At 41.9% G+C, this 25,753-nt stretch overlaps 2 protein-coding genes across 2 annotated transcripts; one reads left to right on the top strand and one right to left on the bottom strand.

Moving 5' to 3' along the window:
• Nucleotides 1-2,063: 2,063 nt before the first annotated feature.
• On the bottom strand, nt 2,064-9,104 carry rassf9 (Ras association domain family member 9; the record flags this gene model as incomplete). Its single annotated transcript, XM_084450770.1, has 2 exons — nt 2,064-3,339; nt 9,058-9,104. 2 exons carry the CDS (start codon nt 9,102-9,104, stop codon nt 2,064-2,066), a joined length of 1,323 nt encoding a protein of 440 aa, XP_084306896.1.
• A 1,542-nt stretch (nt 9,105-10,646) lies between these two features.
• nts (neurotensin) lies at nt 10,647-19,635 on the top strand (the record flags this gene model as incomplete). Its single annotated transcript, XM_084451366.1, has 4 exons — nt 10,647-10,707; nt 13,366-13,427; nt 18,492-18,683; nt 19,492-19,635. 4 exons carry the CDS (start codon nt 10,647-10,649, stop codon nt 19,633-19,635), a joined length of 459 nt encoding a protein of 152 aa, XP_084307492.1.
• Between the last annotated feature and the right edge of the window lie 6,118 nt (nt 19,636-25,753).

Raw genomic sequence — 25,753 nt, forward strand, 5'->3', positions numbered from 1 at the left:
GCTCAAAACTTGAGATAAACATAGAGCGAAAACAAATATCATACTGTACTGTAAATGACAGGTGTAGAAAGAGCCATTTTGAGAAATACTGTAGCATAAATCTTCTAGACCCTGCAATTCCATTTTATCCATCTGCCTATTACCTAAAGACTTGTTTTGTTTATGGGGCCATGTGGTCACCATGCGAGGGCTGGACACTTGAGTAAAACACCATATTTCTATTTCCACATGAATATTTTGTCAGATGATTAGAACTGATAGAACGCCCTAGAAAAACAAAACAATACAATTTCACTCGGTTTGCTTGCACAAGCAAGTAGGTAACACCCTTCTAGTTGCTCTTTAATGGCTGTTTACCTAAACTGACCCATGGCAATTGTTAACTCTAAGGCTAAAAAACAAACGCAGGTAATTGTAATTTTGGGCCATGTAATTATTGTTGTCTGAAGACATTCTTGTGCCATGGTAGGCTTTGAACTCCTGCTGATTAAGGTACAGTATGAAGGGGGTAAACAAGTCTCCCCCTTACCTGATTTCACCGGGCCAAATTTAACTGCCGCTCCCTGCTTGGCCCTCTGAGAGACGTAGGCTGCAGTGTGCGTCCCTACAGGGGTGCTGCTACTCTGAGTGCCAGCTGATGAACACACAGCTGGACCAAATCAAAGTAACAAAATGTAGCCTACACTGCATCAGCTTTCCTTTCAGAGGAACAATAAAGAACTAATGAGAGAACCTTTTCCTGTTGAACGGTAAGTAAGGGAGTATTTACATCAGAAAATAAATTCCACAGACTGCAGATTCGTCCCAATTTGGAGTAAGCTGGCTGCCTGTAACCACCCTACATTAGCTAAACTCTTGTTCCCCCCACAAGTGCGAGACACCAATGCAAGATTGCTTATATTGTGAGAAACTCTGTTCTTTCATGCTTGCTGGAGCTACTTAGAGGGGCTTAGAGAAAGGGGGGAGAAGAAGGCAATTAGTGTGTGAAATGGATATCCCCTGCTTCTCCACCAGCCCTGATCTGCCTAGGGTATACAGCGTCTTACTCTGTCAGCAATACCTCCACAAGTGAAGAGTGCTTAGTGTTGTTTGCACTTGCCTAGCAACCATCTCCCCTGACAATACAGTAAAGTGCACCTAAAAATGAGGTGTAATGGTTGGAATGTTGTTTCTTTCTACTTTTTACTTTCAAGTCTTTTTTGTTGTTGTTTTTTGTTGTTTTGTTTATCATTCATGTCCCAAGCAACAATCATATCATGGAGCTGTTGCTTTGCAATGCCAATTCATCTTGGCAAGTAGCGAAATTCTATTCCCAGCCTTGAGCTACCATATCTGCCTGAGTAACCAAAATGTGTGAGACATGTATAGTATCACAATTAAAGTATTATAGATTATTTTATTGTTGAAGTGGAAGTAATGTACATTTTCCAAGCTTAAAATCGTTTCATTGTATGACTCATTGCCTGATATGAACATATAATAGTGTTGTGTAATGCTGCTATGTCTTGTTTATGAACATTCTTATTGAATAAGAGTGCTTCAAGAGAAGAAACTATTATTATGAGACATACTATTTTGTTTAGCCATCTGCAATACTTGTTCTAAATAAATAAATACATACAATTTACGTGTCTTTCATGTGGAACATACACGTTTTTGTAAAAATAATGTGTATGTGATGTTATATCATATAATGCAGTAGCTTATCAAGAGTAATGTTTTACAGTGTAAAACAAAGGCACAGTTTGACAGGGTAAGTTCTGTAGCCACTATAACCTACATGTTTTAATATAAAACAACCAGATTAACCAGATCCTACCATTTAAGCTTGTTGGTTTTAAAACAAAACTTTAAGAAGCCTGATAACTAATCATAAATACTCTTTTTTTATCAGGGGGACAGAATTGGTGCCTTGAGCATAGTGGAAAGGATATTGCTACAGTAAAAGAAAAAAGAAGAATAACTAACTGATGAACGTTAACTGAATGAACCAGCAGGCTAGTGCATATACAGCATGTATAGCTGGATTAATAGAGCGTTACTGAGCCCAGTCCTGTTCCTGTTCAAACATCTGTGTCCAGGGGGGGTGGGAAATCCAGACAGGGCGAGAGGGAGTCCTGGCTATGTGTGGAGCTAATCCCAGTGTCTGAGTCTGTGTCTGTGACGTCAGTGGGGGACAGGCTGTGTTTGAGTCTCACTTCCTGCGGGACGCTGCACTGGGCCGGCCCTTTCAGTGTCCCAGGCCTGGGTGTTTCCTGCGTGCCGTCCCCCACGTGCAGTGAGCTCAGCTGAGAGGCGAGCTGCCAGCACTCCTGGTCCTTGGAGGTCAATGTAGCGTTGTAGCGCTTAAGCTCCTTCTCCAGCTGGGCTGTTTGGCTGTGGAGGGACATGCCGGTGCTCAGGCTATACTTCAGCTCAGACTGTAGTCTCTCGAGCTCTGCGACGTAGAAGGACGAATCTAAGTCAGAGGAAGCCCCGGGTACTGATGCAGCCGCGGCCCCTAGCAGCTGAGCGTCCTCCTCTGGGACGTCGGGCCACGCCAACAAGGAACCCGTCAGCTCTGCATCAATGTCGCGAGACAGCTGGAGGATGAGCTCCTGGTGCCGCTGCACCTGCATGTCCAGCTGGTCCACCCCGTCACTGGTGTAAAGGTATTCCTGCAGCTGCTCCTCATCATGGCTGTCCATATTCTGGGTGCGAGATTCAGACACGGAGCTGTCCAGCTCCAACTCCTGGCCTGCCTGCACCTCACACATCTCAATCTCCAAATCCAGGTCTCTCATTCGCTGGATTTGCTGCCGGATGGTGTGGTCCTGGGAGATAATCAGCTGGACCATCCTGTCGATCTCTTCGGCTCCTGGGGTGGTTTTCTTCTCCTTGTGAATCTTCTCCAGCTTCCTGAAGGCCTTCTTCACCATGCGCTTCTGTCTCTCCACCGGAAGGGACTGGGAGTAGTGAGTGGGACCTTGTTCCCATCTCTTTGGCTTGGCCCCCTTGGATTTACTGCTCTTCTTGCCTGTTTGAGGCACAAAATCACTGGTCTTGACCAGAACGAACTGGATGAAGGGTTTCTGGTCCCCCCATGCGTTCCAGAGCCGGAGGATGCGTGTGAGAGGCGGCAGTGCTCTCTCGAAGCCCTTCCAGCGCTCCAGAAGGCAGAAGTCTTTAGGGTCGCCGTGTAGGAGCCTCTTGCTCTCTGGGACGCTCTTGTGGTCGTCCAGCAAGGCCCGCACCATATCTGCACATGTCGTGTGCTTGGTCACTCCGCAGACCACCTTGTCTTCATCACACACCAACACCTGGATCTCCTTTCCGGAAACAGCTTCAGTGTCCTTGATCCTATAGGAGAAAGTTGACAAAGGAGTCAGTATTTTGACATGTCTCCACATAGGCTTTAGTATCATATGAAAGTGGTTCTATAGAGTAGTGCAGTTGTGGCAAATTGAAGGCAGCATCACACAGAAACGTGAGCAGCAGCCTATGAAATCATAGAGTGATAAAAGAGTGATTTGAGCTTGTGTTACACACTGTGAGGTCAAAGTGACATCTTCCCATTGGCGCTTGATTCTATTACACTAAGTAATTTTGCTGAAAGTACATCTTAAGGTGGTCGTCCATTAAGCCAACGACCAAAACTGCGCTTGATTTGTGCAGTGCTTCAATCTGATTTTATTAAATGGCTACTCATCGTCTTACTCATCAACATGATCACTTTATGATTTTGTGCCAAGCCATTTAACCCCAAAGCCCTCATTACCTTTTGATCTGGGTCGTAAAACAAGATCAAAAATTGGCCTCAGATAGGATTTTTGATTCCCTTTATCACCTCAATGTTAATGTCTGTCTATATGAAAGGTCTTCGCTGAACTAATATCAGAGATAAGTTCATACCCTTCCTTCAACAATACGCAGTTAACAAATAAAAGGCCAAATAATATTGTCAGATAGGATGAATGACCAGTCTTTGTGTACTGTACATGTGCACTAGTCTTGGTTTGAGTCTTTAATGATGGAATTGTGTTTCCAGTCTTGGTACAGTATGTTAATGGCTGCATATCTGACTGTTGTATAACGAGGCACACAACATTTTCCTGTATTTTTTCTGTTCTGTTCTGTCTGTTGACAGAACTGTTCTTGAGATCACCTTCACCTCAGAGGTCATCGACACTGCAGGTCAATGCTCCAGAGGAATAGAAATGTAAGTCCTCTGAAGAGCTTGGCTTCTAACATGCTGACACAGATCTACAGTGAGACTGAGAAAGATGTCAAACCCAGAGTTGGTGGATAATACAAAATCCCATTAATACCTATGAAGTGTTCAAGGGTGCTGATTTTAGTCTGATACCACCATGTTTTGCTTTCCACATGGCGTGAAAACACAAGTGGAGTATTGTGTACAACGTTGATGAACAAGACCCGAGGAATGCGATATTTATGCAACAATGCACGAGGCGGGTTAATGGTTATGGAGACCCTTGGAGACGAAAAAGGCAAAGCAAATACCTGAGCTATGCAGAGGGCAAACAATCCCAACACGCCTCCAGCATTCATAGACAATGACCATGACGGCTTTCTCCACCGCCTCCTATAGAAACACCAAGAGCTCTCTAGTAACTTAAGATGGTAGAGATTGTGGTATGTAAAGCAAGAGATGGGCATGTAGCATGTAGTAGAGTCAAGAGTCATAAGCTTAGAGTGGGGATGCAATATAGAATTTCAAAGTCAGGTACAAGTCCAGTATGGTGTTTTGAACATACAAAAGACATGCTTTGCTAAAACATCCAGGTGCACACTGTGTACACACGCACACACGCACGCACGCACGCACGCACACACGCACACACACACACACACACACACACACACACACACACACACACACACACACACACACACACACAATTAGATTTTTATGGAAGGCTGAGCTAAACCCTCAGCTGAGAAGGAAGCCAGGACACTAGAGGAGGGAAGCACCTGTGTTTGTCCTGGGCTACAATCGGTGGCACGCCAGCAAATCCCAGCCACTTCCTGTAACTATGCTATATAGAAAGGGACGCAGAGAATGAATTGCATACCTGCAGTATAATTGTGTAAATATGGAAATGGAAATATGAGGTTGTGCACCATATTTTGACATGAGCAAGGTACAAAATTCTATATAATTGGATGACAACGATATTCAATTTCTTAGATACATGGTGGACGTTTCAGTGCAGCCAAAATAGACCTAGGCTAGACGGGTGTGTAGATTTAGCCTTCCAGTGCATTAGTATAGATAGATAGATAGATAGATAGATAGATAGATAGATAGATAGATAGATAGATAGATAGTAGATAGATAGATAGATAGATAGATAGATAGATAGATAGTAGATAGATAGATAGATAGATAGATAGATAGATAGATAGATAGATAGATAGATAGATAGATAGATAGATAGATAGATGAAAATGCTACATACAAGTATAGCATATAAGTTATATATAACTATATAACTAAAAGAAATGCATACAGTATGCTTAAGCGCCCAATGCCATTTAGGTCCAAAGTGAATAAAAGCATCAATCTCAGAGAACAGGAAACTACAACTACATTGTTCTCTAGGAACAAACATTGCCTTAGACTAGCAGTATCAGTAGCATTAGACTAGCAGTATCAGTAGCATTAGACTAGCAGTATCAGTAGCATTGTGCCAAAACAGCGAGCTAAACAGAGAACGGGCTGTCTAAGCTTAGAGCCGGCTCTGCCTCTTGAGTCTTGAGTCAACTCCCTGCCTGGACAAATACTACACAGTCCATTGAGCTGATTAAATTGAAGGTAATAAATTCATGAAGGTTGCCAAGTTGTGTTGTGTGGACATAGTTTGTGGGAGCCAATACAGGTCACAACACTTGAGGTATACATGATGAAATTGACATCAACAAGCTGATGAACTCGAGCATGCCAGTTGGAAATGATCCAACTCTAACTAAAGTCAGAACACATTGCCAATGTCACATTAGTCTGACAACACAATTTATCATACCATACTCATGTTGTGTAATGCTAGATGGATGCTGAGCAGTGTGTGACTATAGCCTGTAGCATTATTTAGATCTCATATTTCCGTGCTAGAATGAGCCACAGAAACCTGAGCAAGCACACTTGACATCTGGGTGAACCAAGGAGGGAAGTCTAAAGGATGAAGCGTAGAAGAAAGCCATATTAGATTAACAAGTTGGCATGACATGTGGTGTACTGCAAGTGCATAGCAATGTGAGTTTCTGGTCTCTACCTTGAAACTCACACACATGACCATAACCATAAACTAAGGAACTAAGGAACTAATAAGGAACTAATAAGACATCCTTATTAAACATTGGATAATTAAAAGTAATGGAAAACAAACATTAGGCCTGTGTCAGGAATTTGAAAACCTCACCTCAACCTTGAGCAAGTCCAAACAAGAGAAGGGGCCTAAATGACCAGGCCCCTTGGTGTCCCAACATATTGCTTGTTAATAGAGTGACACTATCAACCCAGCTGTGACAGCTGCACTGATGTTCTACTGTATGACAGTGGCCTATCGTTGATAGCATGTAAGCAAACATGTTAATGTTTCTGGTTGGGCTGTTGATAAGACAAACAAAAGACTACAGTAGCTTGGTGTGGGTCAGACTCTAGGTCCACTATAAAACCAACACAATCTCAGTAAAAAAAAGTACATTGAATGAATTTGAGATCTTAGTATAAATGAGGCAGTGGTAGGCAGGACACCTTCAGAAACCTCCTGAAAGGAAACGTGACAGAACAACCACCTTTTTTCCATTGGCCTAAAGCAAACCGTTGATGAAATCCAGCACAAGACTAGAGTGGAAGCTTTAAAGAGAGGTTAATCCTGTGTAAACTCTCACTAGCCAAAAGTAGCTAGCCAGTCTCGCTAACACAAATAAACCAGCAATGTGTAGAAGGTCTATCAACTGCACACGGCTGCAAGAGACAGGCTTTCTGGCTCTTATCTGGAGAGGATGAGGGATTTGGGAAGGAAATAACATCACTTTTTTGTCAGAGTTTGTTGATCTCTAGGATGACTCCCAGTCAGATAGGCATCTGTGAGAAAAGACACAACACCCTTCCCGTTGAAACAAGCCAGGCCTTCACTAGAGAGGACTCAAGTACTGTTCAGTACCTGATCTATTTAGTAAATGGACAAAATATTCTGTTCTTTAGAACTGTGCTTTTGAGGTTATGGCCAGTTTGAGCGGTTGGAGTACAAATGTCCTGTACAGTAATATAATTTCTGTGCAGACTATTATCAAGATGTGTATCTATTTGACATTGGGATTAATACTAGTTAGAGTTGGCTACCAAGATCTTTTACATGTTTGATCTTAGTGTACATATTACGGGAGCATACTGTACATTGCTTTACAAGTCATGTTTGTTTTATTCAGCATGTGGTAAGTTAGATCTTTTTGGAATACATCCAACTTTATATCATATCTGAACTATAAGTAAAAATGCAATCTCATTAAAACATATACTAAATTGCAAAGGCTTTGAATAAAATCACCATTGACATATCTACAGATCTCTACACTTGAGATAATTATAGTTGGCCACGCCGCAAGGGTAATTACTACACAACATGAAATGAGAAGGCATCCTCTGGGCTAGACTGTTTGAAGTTATCAGACAGTTGGACTAGACTGATAAATATCTTCTTCTCAGCTGTGTATGCAGTGAAAATACACCGTCTTACACTGGTGCCACAGTCAAATGCAAATCTCACTCACTCTTGAACTTGACAATGAGTAATGAGCCTTAACAAAGTTAATTCAGCCAAATAAAATCCATCTAAAACAATATTCTTTATGCAGAGCTCAAATAAATGTTTATAGATAACAGAGCAGATAGGAATGGCTAGCATCTTCCCATACTCTGTGAAAGAATTGTACCATGACCTGTCTTGTACATATTAAAAAGGTGCCATTAGTTTGCTGAACTATCACAAATGCATTACGATCCACACAAACAACCTATTTGACAGAGCATTGCTTGTGGCTGAATAAATTTATTTTTCAACACCTTGCAAAGATCTATTGGGCCATCTGGAGCCATGGAACTTCAAAAAGGGGAACCTAGCCACTCAAGGAAATTGCCAGCCGAAATTATACAAGTGTTGATGACAGGATCCCTCTCAAGTTGAACCAAGAATGCTCCCCCCTGCTCTCCCAGGTAACTGCTTATGAAAAAGAATCTTCTATACATGTAATTACAGACTAGACCAAGCTGTGAGAGCAGGTCACCACTCACATTTCATCCCATCTCAAATTCATTGTTGGCTCATCACCTCAACCTATAGAGAAGCTATACTGTACTGTCTTATCCGTCATCATATTTCATGTTGTCTTGACTGAAAGTTGTTAAACGGTTAATACGGGGTAATGACAGCCACAGGCGAGCAATCTGTCTCACTGCAGATCTGTGTCAGCCATTAATCTACCAGGACCTTCACATAAATTGGATGAAAGAGTTGTGAATATCAAGAAAACTGCTAGTTTCAAGTGGCATAAGGCTGCTGCTAACAGGCTGTCACATCAGACTGTTGGATGTCTCAGGGTGGTTCATCATTTCATCATCAATATAGTCACACACACACGCACGCACACAGACACGGACGCACGCACACACACACACACACACACACACACACACACACACACACACACACACACACACACACACACACACACAGAGAGAGAGAGAGAGAGAGAGAGAAAGACAAACTACTGCATGATAACCAATAGGGCAAGGTAATGTAATACAGTGCTTAGGACAATGCCCTGTTCAAAACCCGAGGGGATTGAAGAAATCAGAAGAAAGACGATAGAAAGTGACCACTGCGCATTTTCAGTCCTATATCGCACCTGTTATCATTAAAATGTGTATACTCAAAGCATGAGACATGCGTAAAATCACGAGAAAGTCTCTGAGCAAAGGATTCCACATGAAGAGTATGACACCGCGGCGCATGATTCAGACCAAGAAACCTGTATTTGATCAAATTAGCCTACCTGTTTTTCAAGCGCGCTTTCAGAAAGTTTTTTCCGAATGGAGCCATAACGCCACAAAATCGAGACACAATCCAAAACTGGCTACATTCGCTGCATGGCGGGATTACGCGGTGCGTTTTCGCTGTGTGCCTCTCAACTTCACTAGCTGCGCGGGTTTGAGAAAAAGTTGAGAGGTGTCCCAAATCCGCACTCTATCAATGCGCACTGGGTCGGAGGACGTCCCATTGCAAAATTGAGGGTGGCGTTTAAAATGGATGCGTAAAACTGCCCTGCTGGAGAACCTGTTCTCCGCGAACAAATCAAAGCAATAGCCTACCGATGACATTCGGAAATAGTGCCCAGATGTTCACCTACTGTTATGTTTTGAACCACATAGACCTACATTGATATTTTGGGCTATGTGAGTTACCATAGTTGTTAATGTAGCCTTAGCGTTTATGTTCGTTTTCGGCAGAGTGGCAAGTGATGCCATGCATGTTAACACACCAAACTCGTAACTCCTCCAAAAGTATCACTGTGCCATCGGCCTATTCCTCTAGTAGCCTTAAGGATATAGACATTTATTTGTCTTGCTTGTCCGGCGGTTTTCATCATGTTTACTGACAGGGATTCGAAACAACAAGAATTATGGCGGCCGCACGAGTAGGCTACATCATAGACCATGGTGTTCATAATGTGCATATAGTGGCTTTTTAGAGTAGCCTATATGATGATTGTTGGTAGCATTAACATGAGCGTTTTACTGTCATTAGTTAACTTCAACCGTGGCCCGCTATAGGAGTCAAGAGAGGGGGGAAATCATGGCCAAAATTTGCTATAGAGTGACGTCTAGCGGGAGTACTCGTTCGTCTATCTTATTGGTTGATTTAATTGGCTCCTCAGGTCATATTCTATACACACTTTTATTTCAGGATTTTTTCCCTCTATGATAGGATATCATGTCACTGACCCTTTAGATCTCGTTGGAAAGTTTTATCAGAGGGTTCTTCTGTTATAAATTATTTTATATAGCACCATTTTTAGAGTGTAGGCTTACAGTAATGAGATAGGGCTTATCCACTTTAATAATGCAAATGGTTCCCGGGTAAAAAGCACCATAGGAGCCTCCCAGACACAGGGTCCATGCATTCACCTATCTACCCTCCCCACACTTCTAACTACCCTCCCTCCCTCTCTTTCCCACTTAAAGTAATCAGGAAACAAATACACCTATAATAATAATAATATGAATAATAATAATAATATAAAAAGTTGCATGACGCAAAACCTGTAGATGTGTGAGACTGCATTGTGAGATGAATATCTGATGTCACCATGACAGTGACGAGGGCTTGTTGGTTGAGGGAGGGAGGGAGAGAGAGTGGTCCTCTGACATCACATTGGCTCTTATATACTGGGGAATGGAGCCCGCTGCTCTTCACTCCACCTATGCCTGGAGGACACAAGGACAACATTGGTTACACTCAGAGTTCCGTACTTCCTCTCTCATACTCTCTCTCTCTCTTTCTCTCCTTCTGTATTTAACCCCTTACCTTATGGACTTGGGTCCTACCTAGGTGGAATCTTCAGAGTGCAGGATTCTGTCAAAGATGAGGGCACAGATTGCATGTGTGCTTCTCCTCTGTTTGACATGTGGAGGACTATGCTCAGGTAAGCACGGGCATCCCTCTCATGTTGTGCAACCATTTATTGATTGGATTAATCAGCAATAGGTTGAATAGATTCTTATGGTAGACTGTAAAAATGTTATGAAGCTACTACCAGACTAGTGGAGGATGAACTACACTCACCAGAGATTATTGTAACAGGTGGATGTTCATTGTGACCTGTTGCTGTATTTATTTTATCCAATCTTGCTGTAGCAGTTGAACAATTTAAACAGTTAGAGTTATGTCATTACTGCCTCAAGACACTTTGCATGACATGATAATGTAGGATATCCTTGAGCATGATGACAGATGGCGGTACTGTAAGTGTAGCATAGCATATATTCATCACCCTATTACACCTGCAGCCGACAGTACCTGATTCAATTCCCTTTTTATATCCCTCCCTTTCTATTCTGAATGTCACATTTTACATTTTAGTAATTTAGCAGACACTTACAATAAGTAGCTTACGTTTGTCAATAGTCAGTGAACTGACTGTGCATCCCAGCCAGCATCAGTACAGCCTTCTGCTATCAACAGTCACAGTTTTAGATCATACACATATGGCTTAGGTGGGGAGTGGGGGGTTACGAACTGGATACGAGCCCGGTTAGGGTAAGGGATATAGTAGGGAATCTTTTTTATTTTTATTATTATTATTTTTTATTTAAATCATGCACATACATGTACAAACAGTTGAAGTAAAACTGGGAAACATTGGGGAGAGTTACATTGTGTTCTCTAACATTTAAATGTCAAAGTAATTTCTTTAATTAATTTATATTGGGTCAACTGTGTGGTTCCGGAAAGTCCCAAAGGTGAGCATTCTAGTATTAAAAAGTATATTTAAGTAAGCAAAATCAATAGGTTCTGAAGTGATTTAGTGCTGGGCTGAAACAAAAGTCTGCACAGTTGCTCACCACTACAAGACTATAGTGTGTCTCTACTGTACAGTAAGTCTCTCTGATACATATTGTAGGCTACTTATTTTACAATGTTAATGAATTCTCCACCCTTTATCCTGATCCCAAGCCTTGCATCTCAGTGTCTGATGATCCTTACTAATGGCACCTGATTTCCTCTTAGTCCTTTTTGAAAGGAACACCGCCATGTTCCCTTGAGCTTGATAATTATGATACTGTATGTAGCCGTAGGGTTCCGTCTGAAATGACATAAAACAGGCTATACTGTAGCAGCAGCAGCAGGGTTAATACATGGGTTGTGTTTCTTTACTCACCCATTATCCTGTCTCGTCGACCTCTGAAAAAAAGTAGTAACGAACCTGCATGTAAATGTTTCACATGAGCTTTGTTGTGTCTGGACGTGGCCTATGGTGTGTCTACGTCAAGAAGTTAATTGGTGAACATCAAAGAGACTTGAGGATTACCTGGCCACAGTAATATTGTATGAGTGGAGATAAACCTGACTCTATTGTCAGAAGATAAAGGCAAAAAGGTGACATGGTCAATGATAGACAAAGTCTTAGCTTTGCAATTGAAATTCATCTGAAATAAAACATTTTACAGAATCTTCCAACTCCAGCCATTTGGGTAGGGCTAACCAAAGGCTCATCATAACTAGAAATGATGCTCAAAGACCACAGACCTCTGCCCACAAATGCATTTCGTGGATCTGTGCGTATGCGCATGCATGTGTGAGCAGGACATGTTTGGTATTGTTGCATACGTTAGGTTAATAGCTTTATGCCAGTCCAAACCCTTTGTGTCTGTGACCTTCCCATGTCGAGATATGGCAGTTTCAATTCCCCCTCTTGACAATGAATGAGGGGAATTTTTCTCTCCCCAAGTCCAAAGAATGAATGGAGGTGAATGGCCGGCCATGTTTGGGCAGCTCGTGGAACCACCCCATGATTTGGATCCACTCCAAAATTGAATGGGTTCTAAATTGGCCCATGCTACACCCTTCCACTGAATTTCATGAAAAGCGGTCTGGTAGTTTTTGCGTTATCTTAGTTCAAAAAATGAATGGAGCCGAATGACAGTCCCGGCTGTGTTTGGATGGCACATGGACCTGCCCTGTGATTTGGATCCGCTCCAGAATCTAATGGGTTGTTAGTTAATTAATGATAACCAGTGTGGTAGTTCTAGCGTGAACCTGGTCTAAATAATGAGTGGAGGTGAATGGACTGTGTTTGGGCGGCTCGTAGACCCATCCCATGATTGGGATCCGCTACAAAATTTAATGGATTCTATGCTATCCAATTTCATGAAAACCGGTCTGGTAGTTTTTGCATAACCCTGGTACAAAAATGTATTTCAGTGAATGACTGGCTGTGTTTGGGTGGCTCGTGGATCTGCCCCGTGATTTGGATCTGCTCCAAAATGTAATGGTTTCTAAGTTGGACCATGCTACACCCTTTCACCAGGTTTCGTGAAAACTGGTCCAGTAGTTTTTGCGTAATCCTGATAATACAAACAAACAAACACACCAGCGAAAACATTACCTCTCGCCCTGTGCTGTTGTTTGGGCGGAGCTAATTATCTCCACATGCTTTCATGTATTAATTTTATTTTATATATAATTTTATGTAGGTTTACGCATAGGTAATTCTCAATTCTTACCTATTTTCTCCAATGAATGACTGATCTGTGGATTCAAAGTATAGGCCTAACTGCTTTCTTTTGTATGTGCCTGACAGATATTGAACAGGAACTGCGTGCGATAGAGGAGGAACTGTTGAGCAGTCTCTTCACTTCAAAGGTAGGCTGCTGTGCCTTTCTCTTTGCACCTGTCACATCTGAGGGGTGTGACCGACCACCTCCAGCCTCTGCTACGCAGGTGTCCTTTCATGGAGGCTGGATATAGATAGACCTGTTGCTCAGTTTAATCATCAAAATCGAATCAAACTTTATTTGCACACATCAAACTTTATTTGCTGTAGCTCAGTTGGTAGAGCGGGTCGTTCAGTGATCGAAGGGTCAGTGGTTCGAATCCCAGCACCGACTGTCCACATGTCGAAGTGTCCTTGAGCAAGACACCTTACCCCAAATTGCTCCCAATGAGCAGGTTAGCACCTTGCTTGCCAGCTACCGCCATTGGTGTGTGAATGGGTGAATGAGAGGCCATTGTAAAGCGCTTTGAGTGCCGCTAAGGTGGAAAAGCGCTATATAAGTGCAGTCCATTTACCATTTTCCAGAGGGAATCCAAAAAACAGTTCACTCAGGGGCCGAAATAGGTGAGCGGTAAAAATTCTTCTCTGACCACTCTCAACGAGACGATCAAGCAAGCTCCTGGAAAATATTTAAATCTATTAGCTACAACATTTACAGAGCACTAAACATGGGCTAAATACTTAATAAAAGAAACATGACTATCAGTAGAGTAGATGGATAGTTTCAGAGATGTTACCTATATGGTAAGCCATATAGATATCCCTGTAGTCCATAATATGATATTTAAGTGTACTCTCTTTAAGCAATAAACCATGAGAGGCCGTGTGTTATAGTGATTTTATAACAGCTAGGGGGCGTTGTTAGGCACGATGCGAAGCGGAGTGCCTAAAACCCCCCTAGCTGTTATAAAATCACTATAACACACGGCCTCGAGTGGTTTATTGCTTTTATACAACGGTTACTACAGCTATTAGGGTAAAATAAACACACAGCATTGTAAAATATTAACATTTATTCAAAACGAAGCATCATTCCATCAATTCCGCCGAGTAAAATAGTTCCCCTAACAAAAGGGTTGCCAAGCAACAACAACAACTACAATGCATTGGATCAAATGGGAGGCGCATTCATACTGAAAATGGAATGATATGCGGTCCCAGGTGTGTGTTACAAAGTATTGTAACACGGCTTCCAGCCAATCAGAATCAAGAACCAGAACTAACCGTTGTATAACACATAATAAGGCACAGTAAGCACTTAGCAGACAGGCTCCTAAAGAATAAAGAGTAAACTAGGTATAGCTGCTAAGCAGAAGTGGGGAAACAAAATGCAGAGAGACAAAGTGTGTGTGTGTGTGTGTGTGTGTGTGGGGGGGGGGGTGACTTGGTAGGGACAACTGACGACACATAGTGGGATGGAGCTGGACATGGCAGGGGGCTTCTCCGGGAGCCATGGGGACCTTAGGAGGACCTTGACTAGAAATAGGGGGGAGGGAAGGACTTTCTGTGACCTGGGTATAGTACAAGAGGGTCTTGTTTTTAACCCTGTAGCCTAAGGCCCACAGTATGTATGTCATTTTTTGCACCTGTGATAGTTAATGATTCTAAAGTGTATATAACTGAAGATTCTAAAGGGTATATACCTGCAAATTCTAATCAGTACTGAGGATTCTTAAGGTATCTACAGACCAGAAAATTCTTAAAGGTGCTGTATGTAGCTGAGGGTTATTCTCACCCTGACAAGGGCCACAGTAAGAACAGTAGCCTAATTTTGCAACTGTGGGTGTTACAGGGGGTTTTGGACAACTGTTCTATTTCATGACTCAAAACATTATGGTGCAACATTATTTGTGGATCTGTAATAAGCTTTCAAATTAAGTCTTTCCATTGTAGAGTAGAAGTAGAATTGAATTCAGTCAATTGCACACACACACACACACACACACACACACACACACACACACACACACACACACACACACACACACACACACACACACACAGTATATGAGGATACAGTGAATTAAAAATAATTCACTGGGAACTCATTCAAGTGTAACTTTTATTGCTTTTTATCACCATTTATCATGCAAGTTAGACACACACAGCACAGAGGAAATGAATTAGATTAAAAGTGGAACTACTGGTGCCTGAAGACTGATTACCTGAACTAATAGATTTCAGATGGCCCTGACAACATCATAGTGTGGTGGATTGGAGACCTTCTCTCTCTCTCTCTCTCTCTCTCTACTCTCTCTTTCTATCTGATAAATGACTGGAAACGAGGGGGACACCAGGACATGACTATGACAAATAAGCACTGTGATTTATAGCGTGTGATGCTACAAGGGTCCCTCAGAAGATGAATGTAATAGTAGGTCATCAGACGACTGATAGAGTATTCAAGAAAGGGAGAGGCGGTTTTATAGACACTTGTGGCTCGGCCATTCCTTTTCTTTCTTTCTTTCTTTCTTTCTTTCTTTCTTTCTTTCTTTCTTTCTTTCTTAATAATAATAATAAATAAATACAATTTATATAGCGCCTTTCACAAGACCCAAGGATGCTTTACATAGTCACAGAAAGAGACAAGACAGATAGATAGCAAACAGACCAGAACAAAGCAAGACTGAGACTAACTGGCTAACTAGCTAACTACACTAACTAACTAACTAACTAACTGACTGACTAACTAACTAACTAACTAACTAACTAACTAACTAACTAACTAACTAACTAACTAACTAACTAACTAACTGACTGACTAGTTAACAAACAGACAACTAACTAATTAACTAACCCTAACCCTAACTAACTGGCTGACTAATTACTAGCTAACTACCTAACCAACTACAGGCCTTGTTGAACAGATGGGTTTTGAGGGCTGATTTGAAGGTGTCCAGGTTTGGGGCGTTCCGTATCTCTGAGGGGAGAGAGTTCCAGAGGGTGGGGGCTGCCACACCGAAGGCTCTGTCCCCAAAGGTTGGCAGGCTGGTGTGGGGGGTGGGGGGGGAGGGCAGACCGGTGTCCGAGGACCGCAGGCTCCGGGATGGATCACATACACTGTACAGCCTTATACAGACCTTCAACATTTCACTTTGCAAATATAATTCTGTTAGAGTGACTCATTCTTCCTCTAACACTGATCTGCTATCAAAAATGACTGCAGACCTGGATCAATTACTTTGATCAATTACTGGAAGGTATTATAAAGTATTTGAAGTTTGTTTGATTTGCAATTATGGAAGTGGTCTATTGGTTTCATTGCCTTAACAACAATCAAGCTATCCCCCAAAATATGACAGTATTTGCAAACAGTAGGCTTAATTGACTTACAGTAGGACTGACTAACTACTGCTGGTTGATTGGTCTAACAAACCCAAATGATTCAATGATTGGCACTAAAGCAAAAGTGTTACATGACCATATATGTCAAGTGAATGGCTAATACTGATGGGAAAATGCCCATACACATTGCACTAAACAGCAGGGCCAGATCGTTAGAGGCTGAATATCGAGTTGGCCATCACGTTGGTTATGTATGGGTCATAATAAATCAATCAATGTAATTAATAAATAAACTTGATGTTAAAAAGTAAACTTGTAGGAAATTAGCTTCTAAACAGCCCAATAACTGTAGTGCCCATCCAGTAGTGCCCATCCCAAAAATTATGGAAAAGAAAAAAATTATTGCTAAATAAGGGATTGAGAGTATGGCGTTGAATGGAAATTCAGGGTTAAGATGGCTGACCAATGACTTGCAGTAAGTTGCTGAAGTAGTGAGAAGTCAAAAGCCAGCCAGTGACAGAAAACCCAATAGGAATGTTAACTGGAGCCCTTTAGAATGACAAGTGGGGGTATCTAGTTTATTGGACTGCTGCACAAAAACATTATCCATCCCTTTGGAGATAACGATTAACTAGTCTAGCATCAATGGAGACACTGTTGAGGACGCCACCTCAAATCTTATGAGGGACAACCTTTTAGCACAATTACTCACAATGCTCATTTGGAACTGAACAAGAGCAATCAAAATTTCGTCCAGATTTTTAAAAATGTCATTGTAGTTGCAAAGTCTTACCAGATAGTTCGACTTAACAGTCTCTGGTGGATGCTACACTTCTCCATTTGCCTACAAAGTCATATATGATTCAGTCGTTTTTCTTTTGATAAAGGCAATTGAGAATAAAGGTGTGGCCTCACAGATGATCTGAGAGCATCTGGACTCGTCTCATCTGCGCTGGCTTCAGATCTTTGGAATAGTGAGTTCCAAGATTCTGAGGCCAACTGACAGAATCTGACAAGATGTCAGTGCTAGATAGTCTTATTGATTTGGCAATCAGATCGCCTGTGTGGCCCCACCTTAGTAAGTATAGTCCTCTTTGCCATGCATAACGATAATAAGGGTGACGGAGGTCATGGAGATTTAGAGGCACCCATTTTCGGCACCCCACAACTTTCTTCATCATTCTCAGTGACTCTCAGGGATCTGTGCCTCATAGTGTTAGCAGGCAAGTAGGCACAGATGGGCCCACGGGTAAACACACAGCCTTCACACCACACATCCAAACCAGATTAAACTCAGACTGGATGAGGTTAAACCTCACCGTCTATCATCATTCACTCACAGTCTTAGCTCTTCGTCCACCTATCTATCTTAACCACTGCCCTGATGCACACTCTGTTTGAAAGCTTGACGCTGGCCAATACACTACTGCCTCATTTCCATTCATCATTCATGACTTGAAATGTATTTAGTTTAGTAACCGTTGGTTTTAGTTTACTTCTTCATTAGCATGTTTTCAGTTTTTATTCCAGTTTCAGTTTCCATTCTAGCTCAACTTGGATGAGATACATTATGTAAAAATAAATCAATAAATCAATAAATCAATACATAAATACATAAATACATAAATAAATAGTACTGCATTGATGTTAAATATTTAACACACACGAGGACCAGACTCAAGTTTGCTTAAGCTTTTTGAGCAACCTAAATGTACTTAGTTTATCACCTGAGTATCCTATTCAAAGTGAGAAATACACCAAGTGTGAGAGAGAGAGATAGATAGAGAGAGAAAGATAAAGAGAGAGAGCAGTCCAACTGACCGCTGACCCGGTCTAACTCCAGTTCTTTTACACTCTTTGATCTCTAGATCAAGCCGAGCAAGCAGAGCGCCCCCTACTGGCATGTGTCCCTGCTCAACCTGTGCAGGATGGTGAACGGTCTGAGCCGGCAGTGGGACGAGGCCTGGGGCAGCGAGGAGCGCAGGGAGGAGCCTGAAGCCCTGGAGGACCTCCACCACCTGCAGCACATCTGTAGAGTACTACAGCCAAGTCAGGAGAGGGTGAGACACACACACACACACACACACACACACACACACACACACACACACACACACACACACACAGGAACACACAGGAACACATGGACACATGGACACATTCAAAGATGTACACGCACACAAATTCTAGGGATGCAGAATATATACACACAGGTATGTACAGTATAACATACAGTTATGCCACATTAATTAACCCTTTATGAAGCATGTTATAGATGCATTGTGAATGTATGTAGTGCATATAAAGTTGTTATGAAAGTGTAATGAAGCCTTTATAAGCTGCACTTCATCTAAAATGGGATCCAACATGTTATTGTGTCAAACACCCAGGAAGTAAATACACTTGAAACATTTCATGCATTCATACAGGCCTAAAAAGAGAACAGATCACTCAAGAGCACATCCTCATATGGTGGTCATTCCATGATGTAACTAACACACACACACACACACACACACACACACACACACACACACACACACACACACACACACACACACACACACACACACACACGCACATACACACAAACCCAGTGGAGCTCATCCATCCCTAAACAGAGGTAAACACACCTCATTAAATTCCTCTCTCCTCCTCCGCGTCTCGTCGCTAAAGCCCCTCCATCATTTTCATTTAACTGTCAGCGCATCATGTAGGGACAAAGGCTCTTTAGGCTGGCTAGGACATTAGCACATGTTCTCCAACGCATGGAGGAACACACCAGAGCACTTATTGCTTGACGATAAACGTGTTTTTCACCGTATATTCCGGAGACTCTCACATGCATCCGTTTTGTTGTATCTGCAGCTACTCCAAGATTCTGACGACTATTTAGACCCCGAGCTTCACGATGACAACCCGCTGAAAGGGAAATCGCCGTACATCCTGAAGAGGCAAGTCCGCACCAAGTCCCGGAGGCCGTACATCCTGAAAAGGAGTACATTTTACTGACACCGGCGTGGGGAGGGGAGAGGAAGACATCTATACATTATGTGAATACAGTATGTGACTGTGCTCTCTGTTGTCACGTTATTGATGTTTTCCCTTGTGTTCAATCGATAATACACACATGACACATCCATCCATTGAACTCTGCTTGGTCTGCCCAAACTCTGTTCCATGAAGTCCGGACCGTGTAAATAAAATAAAGCAAAAGCACTAGCAAATTGTGTATCTTTGAGAGGCTATATAATATCATATTTGTTCACTGCACAGAACATTTCCTTTCTTTTCGATGTGATTAAACGATTTCAACAGACTGGGATGTGACAGCCCCCCCCCTCCTTTTTTTGTAATAAACTACAATGATAACACTCCTAACTGTCGCCTCCCCTCAATGTCTTAGGCCTGATCACATCCGAAATCTCTCTAACTTGATGCTGTATGTCTACATGTTTTGGGGGATTGCTTTAGGGGTAACGTCTCACGTTAAGGTTGCCTTCATAAGTGATAATAAATAAACTTGTATGATAAATTAACATTTTCATCAAATTATTTTCTGATTTAGACATTGCTGGTGCCACTCGCAATAGTGTATTTAAACTGTCTGGGTAAATCAACAGGGTGAAGATGTTTGGCAAAAAAGAAGATAATGGTTGAACATTTGAAACTGACCTTTAAATTAATAACTAAAGTACTGTGTAACTTCTAGTTTTAAGATACTGTAATTGTAACTCAGTGTTGAGAGGGCAGTATCTACTGTAATGCTTATAATAAAGCCATTATGAAGTTATTCATGCTTAATTAAGTTATAGTGTGGTTCTAAACGTATTGTGAAGGCAGCCTTAATGTAAATGGTAATCAATATATTTAAACGGCTGGATAGTTATATATATCCTCTCTTTAAAAATTCAGTTTCAACTACCATCTGAAAACAATCTTGTATCATTGCAACCACACACAAAACCTAATAACTATGAATAGTAAAGGCAGGTAAAAAGGTGTCCAAACAACTGTATGTGCACAAACCAGACAGCAGAGGGCACTGTAGATTCACACAGCCAGAATATGTACAGATTCAATGAACATGATATATTTGGAAAATAAGAAGGGACCAAGTTTGCTCCCTTCGGAGAAACATTTTTACTTTACCCACATTACCCAATATCAAATCACATCCCACTCAGAAGATAACCCAACTAGAGATGTCCGTTTACTCTGAACGACTGTGTCCTTCATAGCCTCCCTGAGGGAGAGAGACACCAGATAATCAGCTCTCAGTCTCAAAGATTGAGTCAGGGTCATACTGTAGCAATGTGTTTGAAGCCAGGCCGTTTCAGAAGCAACAATAGAGCAAGCACGGCAGTACAATTCATTTTCTATTTACACAACATACATCATCTCTCCTCCACAGCTTCCACTGTAAAGTGCAGGTTAGTTGAATTGAAAGAACCCAAGGAAATACATGCTTACTGTATTAACACACCTCAGAGAAATAGCCATATCTGCTATCGTTAGAGCTGTTTAATGAAGGCCTATTTGTTCAGCCTTAATGGAGAGGATAGCTACGTGTTTGTACCAATTGGCCTGGTCAGGCCTAAACAAATGAGTAGATTCTCAGGGTTATTCGATTATTGGTAGCATTTAATGCATTTTATAATATCTTGAACAGAGGTTAATAAGGATAAGCACATAATGTCAAAGCTATATTGCACATAATGCATACACACTCAGTACAGTGATATGTTCTATTGACAAAAATGACATGCTTTACTTCATCTTGCCTTTGTGAATATCAACCACCAGATGGCAGTGTCAATCAATGTGTATTTGAACAGCAGCTAGAAGGCCCTGAGATGAGATGCACCTTAAGGTGCTAATTAGCACCTGTGAAGTCTAGATCTCAGAAGATGGACAATTATGGCATTAGATGCTGATATATTTGTCAGAAGTGAATATGTAAAAGGACTTACATTATTTTATCAAGACAAACATACTCCAGGAGCTTGCTCGATCGCCTCGTTGAGAGGGGTCAGGGAAGAATTTTTACAGCTCACTTATCTGGCCCTCGGGTGATTACTGTTTTTTTGCTTCCCTCTGGAATATGTAGGGGTGGGATGTCTGCCCACCTCCCTTGTTCTCTGTAAAGCGCATTGTGTTGCCTCTGGGTATGAAATGCGCTATATAAATAAAGCTTTGATTGATTGATTGATCAAGGTTTAGAGGGTATTTTTGGCTTTAGGCAACAATCCTACCTGCTAAAACGTTATAGAACGTATGTAACGTCTAATGAGGACATAACTAACCATGTCAGTCACGTACAGTGCAGTCCACACAGCAGTCACCTTTACCACAGTACACACAGCAGTCACTTTTACCACAGTATAGTCCACACAGCAGTCACTATTACCACAGTACAGTCCACACAGCAGTCACTATTACCACAGTACAGTACACACAGCAGTCATCATCACCCTAGTACAGTACACACACCAGTCACCATAACCCTAGTACAGTACACACAGCAGTCACCATTACACCAGTACAAACAGCAGTCACCATTACCACAGTACACACTGCAGTTACCATTTTGGCGATTCGTTAATTTCAGAGGTCATAATTGCATGATTAATGCACAATTAATTGTGCAGCCCTAAAGTCAGCTCAACAATTCTAGTTAATTCCACTTTATCTATCTATCTATCTATCTATCTATCTATCTATCTATCTATCTATCTATCTATCTATCTATCTATCTATCTATCTATCTATCTATCTATCTATCTATCTATCTATCTATCTATACAGTACCTATACAGTACTAGGCTGGCGTTGCCATTCTGATCACGTGAGCTCACATTCTGCTCTCCACAGTTTAGTCTGGACTTCTCCCCATCGACATCAATTTCCAGGAATTACAATTTCATCAAGCCAATCAGGGACTGCGCTCTAGCTACTGTTCTGTCTCGTAGCAGCCATTGATTGGTTTCTGTAGTTCATGCATGAAAATTAAATACAGGGCTCTGGCAAAACAGTCTCCCGAAGCAAGAAACGTTAACGTTAATAGTGCAGATATTGCAGAAATAGACTCAATAACAACAATTAAACTAGAAATGGTGCTTGGACAGCACAAACCTCCACCCATGAATGCATTTTGAGGTGTTGTGCTTGGGATTTTTCTCTCCGAAGTTTAAGTCCAAAAAATGAATGGAGCGAGAGTTAATGGGCGGCCATGCGTGGGCAGCTCTGTGGTGATCCCCTTGGGTCGCAGCCGGCGGGGGGCATTTTGGTGCGCTTCCAGCAGTCAGTCCAAACCCCGTATCTCAAGTGCCCCCCACATGGGGAGCTGGCTTCGCTCAAAGTTTTGTTTGAATTTGTGAATCTGATTTGGATCTGCTACTAAAACTTTAAAGGTTCCGAGTTGGCCCATGCTACACCCCTCCACTGCGTTTCATAAAAATCTTTGGTTTTTGAGCAATCCTGCTAACAAACAAATCAACCAATTAACAAATTAACGAACAAACACCTGAACACATGCCACCGAAAACATTACCTCTCGCCCTGCGCTGTCGCTGGGGCAGAGGTAATGAACGTTCTGCAGCAGTGAATAAAATTAGAATGGTCTTTTCCCATTGTTTTCAGGCAGTTAAAGAACACGGAGTGCGCCCTGTCTGGAATGAGCGTCTGGCGCTGGCACTAGCTGCACATAAATCTACTTCATGCCTATTTTCCAGGCTGTTGTGCAGCTATTAAAACTGTAAAACCTTTTAAACCTATATCCTCCCACGTTTTTGGGTCAACTGACACCCCAATTGCTACACTGCATCTTCGGACTGTCATATCAAAAATTGAGCCCACAGTGCATCAACATGTTTTACTGTAAACAGTACTGTATGCAGCTACTTCAATAAATGCCACAAAGTTCACGAAAAAAGGACAACATTTTATGACATGGTAGATGGAGTGACATTTTTTGAGTTTTATCTCAAAAACTGAATTTTTGACGGAATTTAGAATTCTGTCCTCATTCTGTCCCTTAAACTATTGCTCTCATATGGAAAAAAAATACACTACCCACAATCCTATAGTGCAACAGCATGAGCTGTGCCAATCAGAGATGTTGCTGTTGACAACCCTGCCCAACGCCCACCTAGGACTACATCCGGCCAAACTGATTGATTGGCCAGTGATTGAGCACACCCTCAGTTAATCTGCAATAGACCTTTCCGACTTGTCAATTATGCGGAGAATAACCAATAAGATTGCCTGATTTATTAAGACCGCGCCCCTTGTGATGTTAATGATCTATTAAGACCGCACCGCCATGATCTATTAAGACCACAAGTAAAGCTTGTCAAGTGTTTTGTGTTTATAGATAATCCGTTTGAAGAAAATGTTTTTTAGATGCGCTTGGGGATTATGCAATGCCAACGAGAGATATCCAGGAGACTATAGGGAGCTCACCTAATCAATTTTCCAAAGCCTAAAACACAGTTGGAATTTTTTTTTAAATGGGCTTGTGGAAGGCCCCACACACAGCTGAACGTGAGCAACATCAACACAAGGCTCAAAGGTAAGCAAGCGAAAAATGTGCTTCAGTAGGCTACCAACTGTTTATGTAACATTTGAGGTTAACAGAAGGCATCACTTATCTTCTAGATAGATAGATAGATTTCTATCCGAACATTAGCTAGCCAGCTAAACGTGTCTCCCCTCCAACCCCTCCACCACCAGTTAGCTAGGCGATATAATCAGGAAAAAGCATGGTAGCTATAATGTCACCAAGGACCCTTTCACCCCTACGATGTTTAGTCCCGACTTTCAGACTTTCCAGTTTGATCCAAACCAAATTGACAGGTGTGAAACCTCCTGGACCACGGTGTGCAGATCAAAGACTCGAGGTGGTCTCGGCTCAAACCAAGGTTCGCTGCTGCCTAATGTGAAATCAAAGGTTCGCACTTTCGGATCAAACAGACGCGCGTGCATCCACAAACCAATCAGTGTCAAGTATAGGGAGACGCACCCCCATGCAAGCGATGACGACATAATGTAGGTCTGCCACCAAAAATCCGGTGGTCCGCTGGTGTGATAGCGAAAGTTATGGAACTAATCAATAAAAAATAACAAATGTGAAGACGCCAAACGGCATTCTGGTTCAGACCTTGGTCTAGACCTTTAGGTGTGAAAGCGCCCCAAAACCCTTGGAACTTGTCCGGTTTATGTAACAACTGAGCTAACGATGTACAGTAGCTAATTAGCCCGTAGCTAGTAGTTAGCAGATCATTCTCACAGGCTTATCTTCATTTTAAACACATTGCTCTAACCATTTTCTAATAATGGATGCCACTAACGTACTCACCCTGCTTTACATGTGCAGTAAGACTCCACGATGTTGTGCCTTCCTGTGGCATTTGTGCCTTCCTTGCCAACACCTAGCATCAACTCTGACTCTTCAGGCTTTTCTGTAGAACTTTCTTAGACAACGTAGTGGCATTTGGCAAACAACACACAGCAATATTGTCTGGAATCCTTGAAAGAGAATCATCTGGTATCTAGCTGTTCAGTGGACATTTTGGTAACGTGCTGCAAAGCTTGTGGGACATAGCAATAGTAACTGGGAGAGGCAGGACTTGCCGCCTGAATAGGAAAAGTCTATTAGCAAGACAAGGCAAAAAACTTTTCAAACCCCAGCCAGTTTGTCACACATGGAGCAGATAGACAGACAGACAGACAGACAGACAGACAGACAGACAGACAGACAGATAGATAGATAGATAGATTAGTGGCAGTTGGGATTTGAATTTGTCGCTGTGCATTTTGGACGTTAGTTTGAAGGCTGCCACATGCCTCATGTATGACTTAAGTTTGTTTGAGAACTTTCTTTTGTAGAACCTAAGAAGTGGGGCCGTATGGGGGGAGAAAGGTTAGGATGATTCTAAGGGCCTATGACTGACAGGGGCCCTAAAAATATTAGAACACTGGTGGGGCCCAATGCCATATCTTTTCATGGGGCCCAAAATGCCTACCTTCTCAGGGCATTGTACAGTGTGGATCTTAGACACATGATTTTAAAGATATTTTTAATTTAAGAAGTTTTAAATAATTAGGGTCTGGGTAGAGACCCTTGTGT

The sequence above is a fragment of the Borostomias antarcticus genome, assembly GCF_949987555.1.
Source record: "Borostomias antarcticus genome assembly, chromosome: 16".
In the NCBI taxonomy this organism is placed as follows: Eukaryota; Metazoa; Chordata; class Actinopteri; order Stomiiformes; family Stomiidae; genus Borostomias; species Borostomias antarcticus.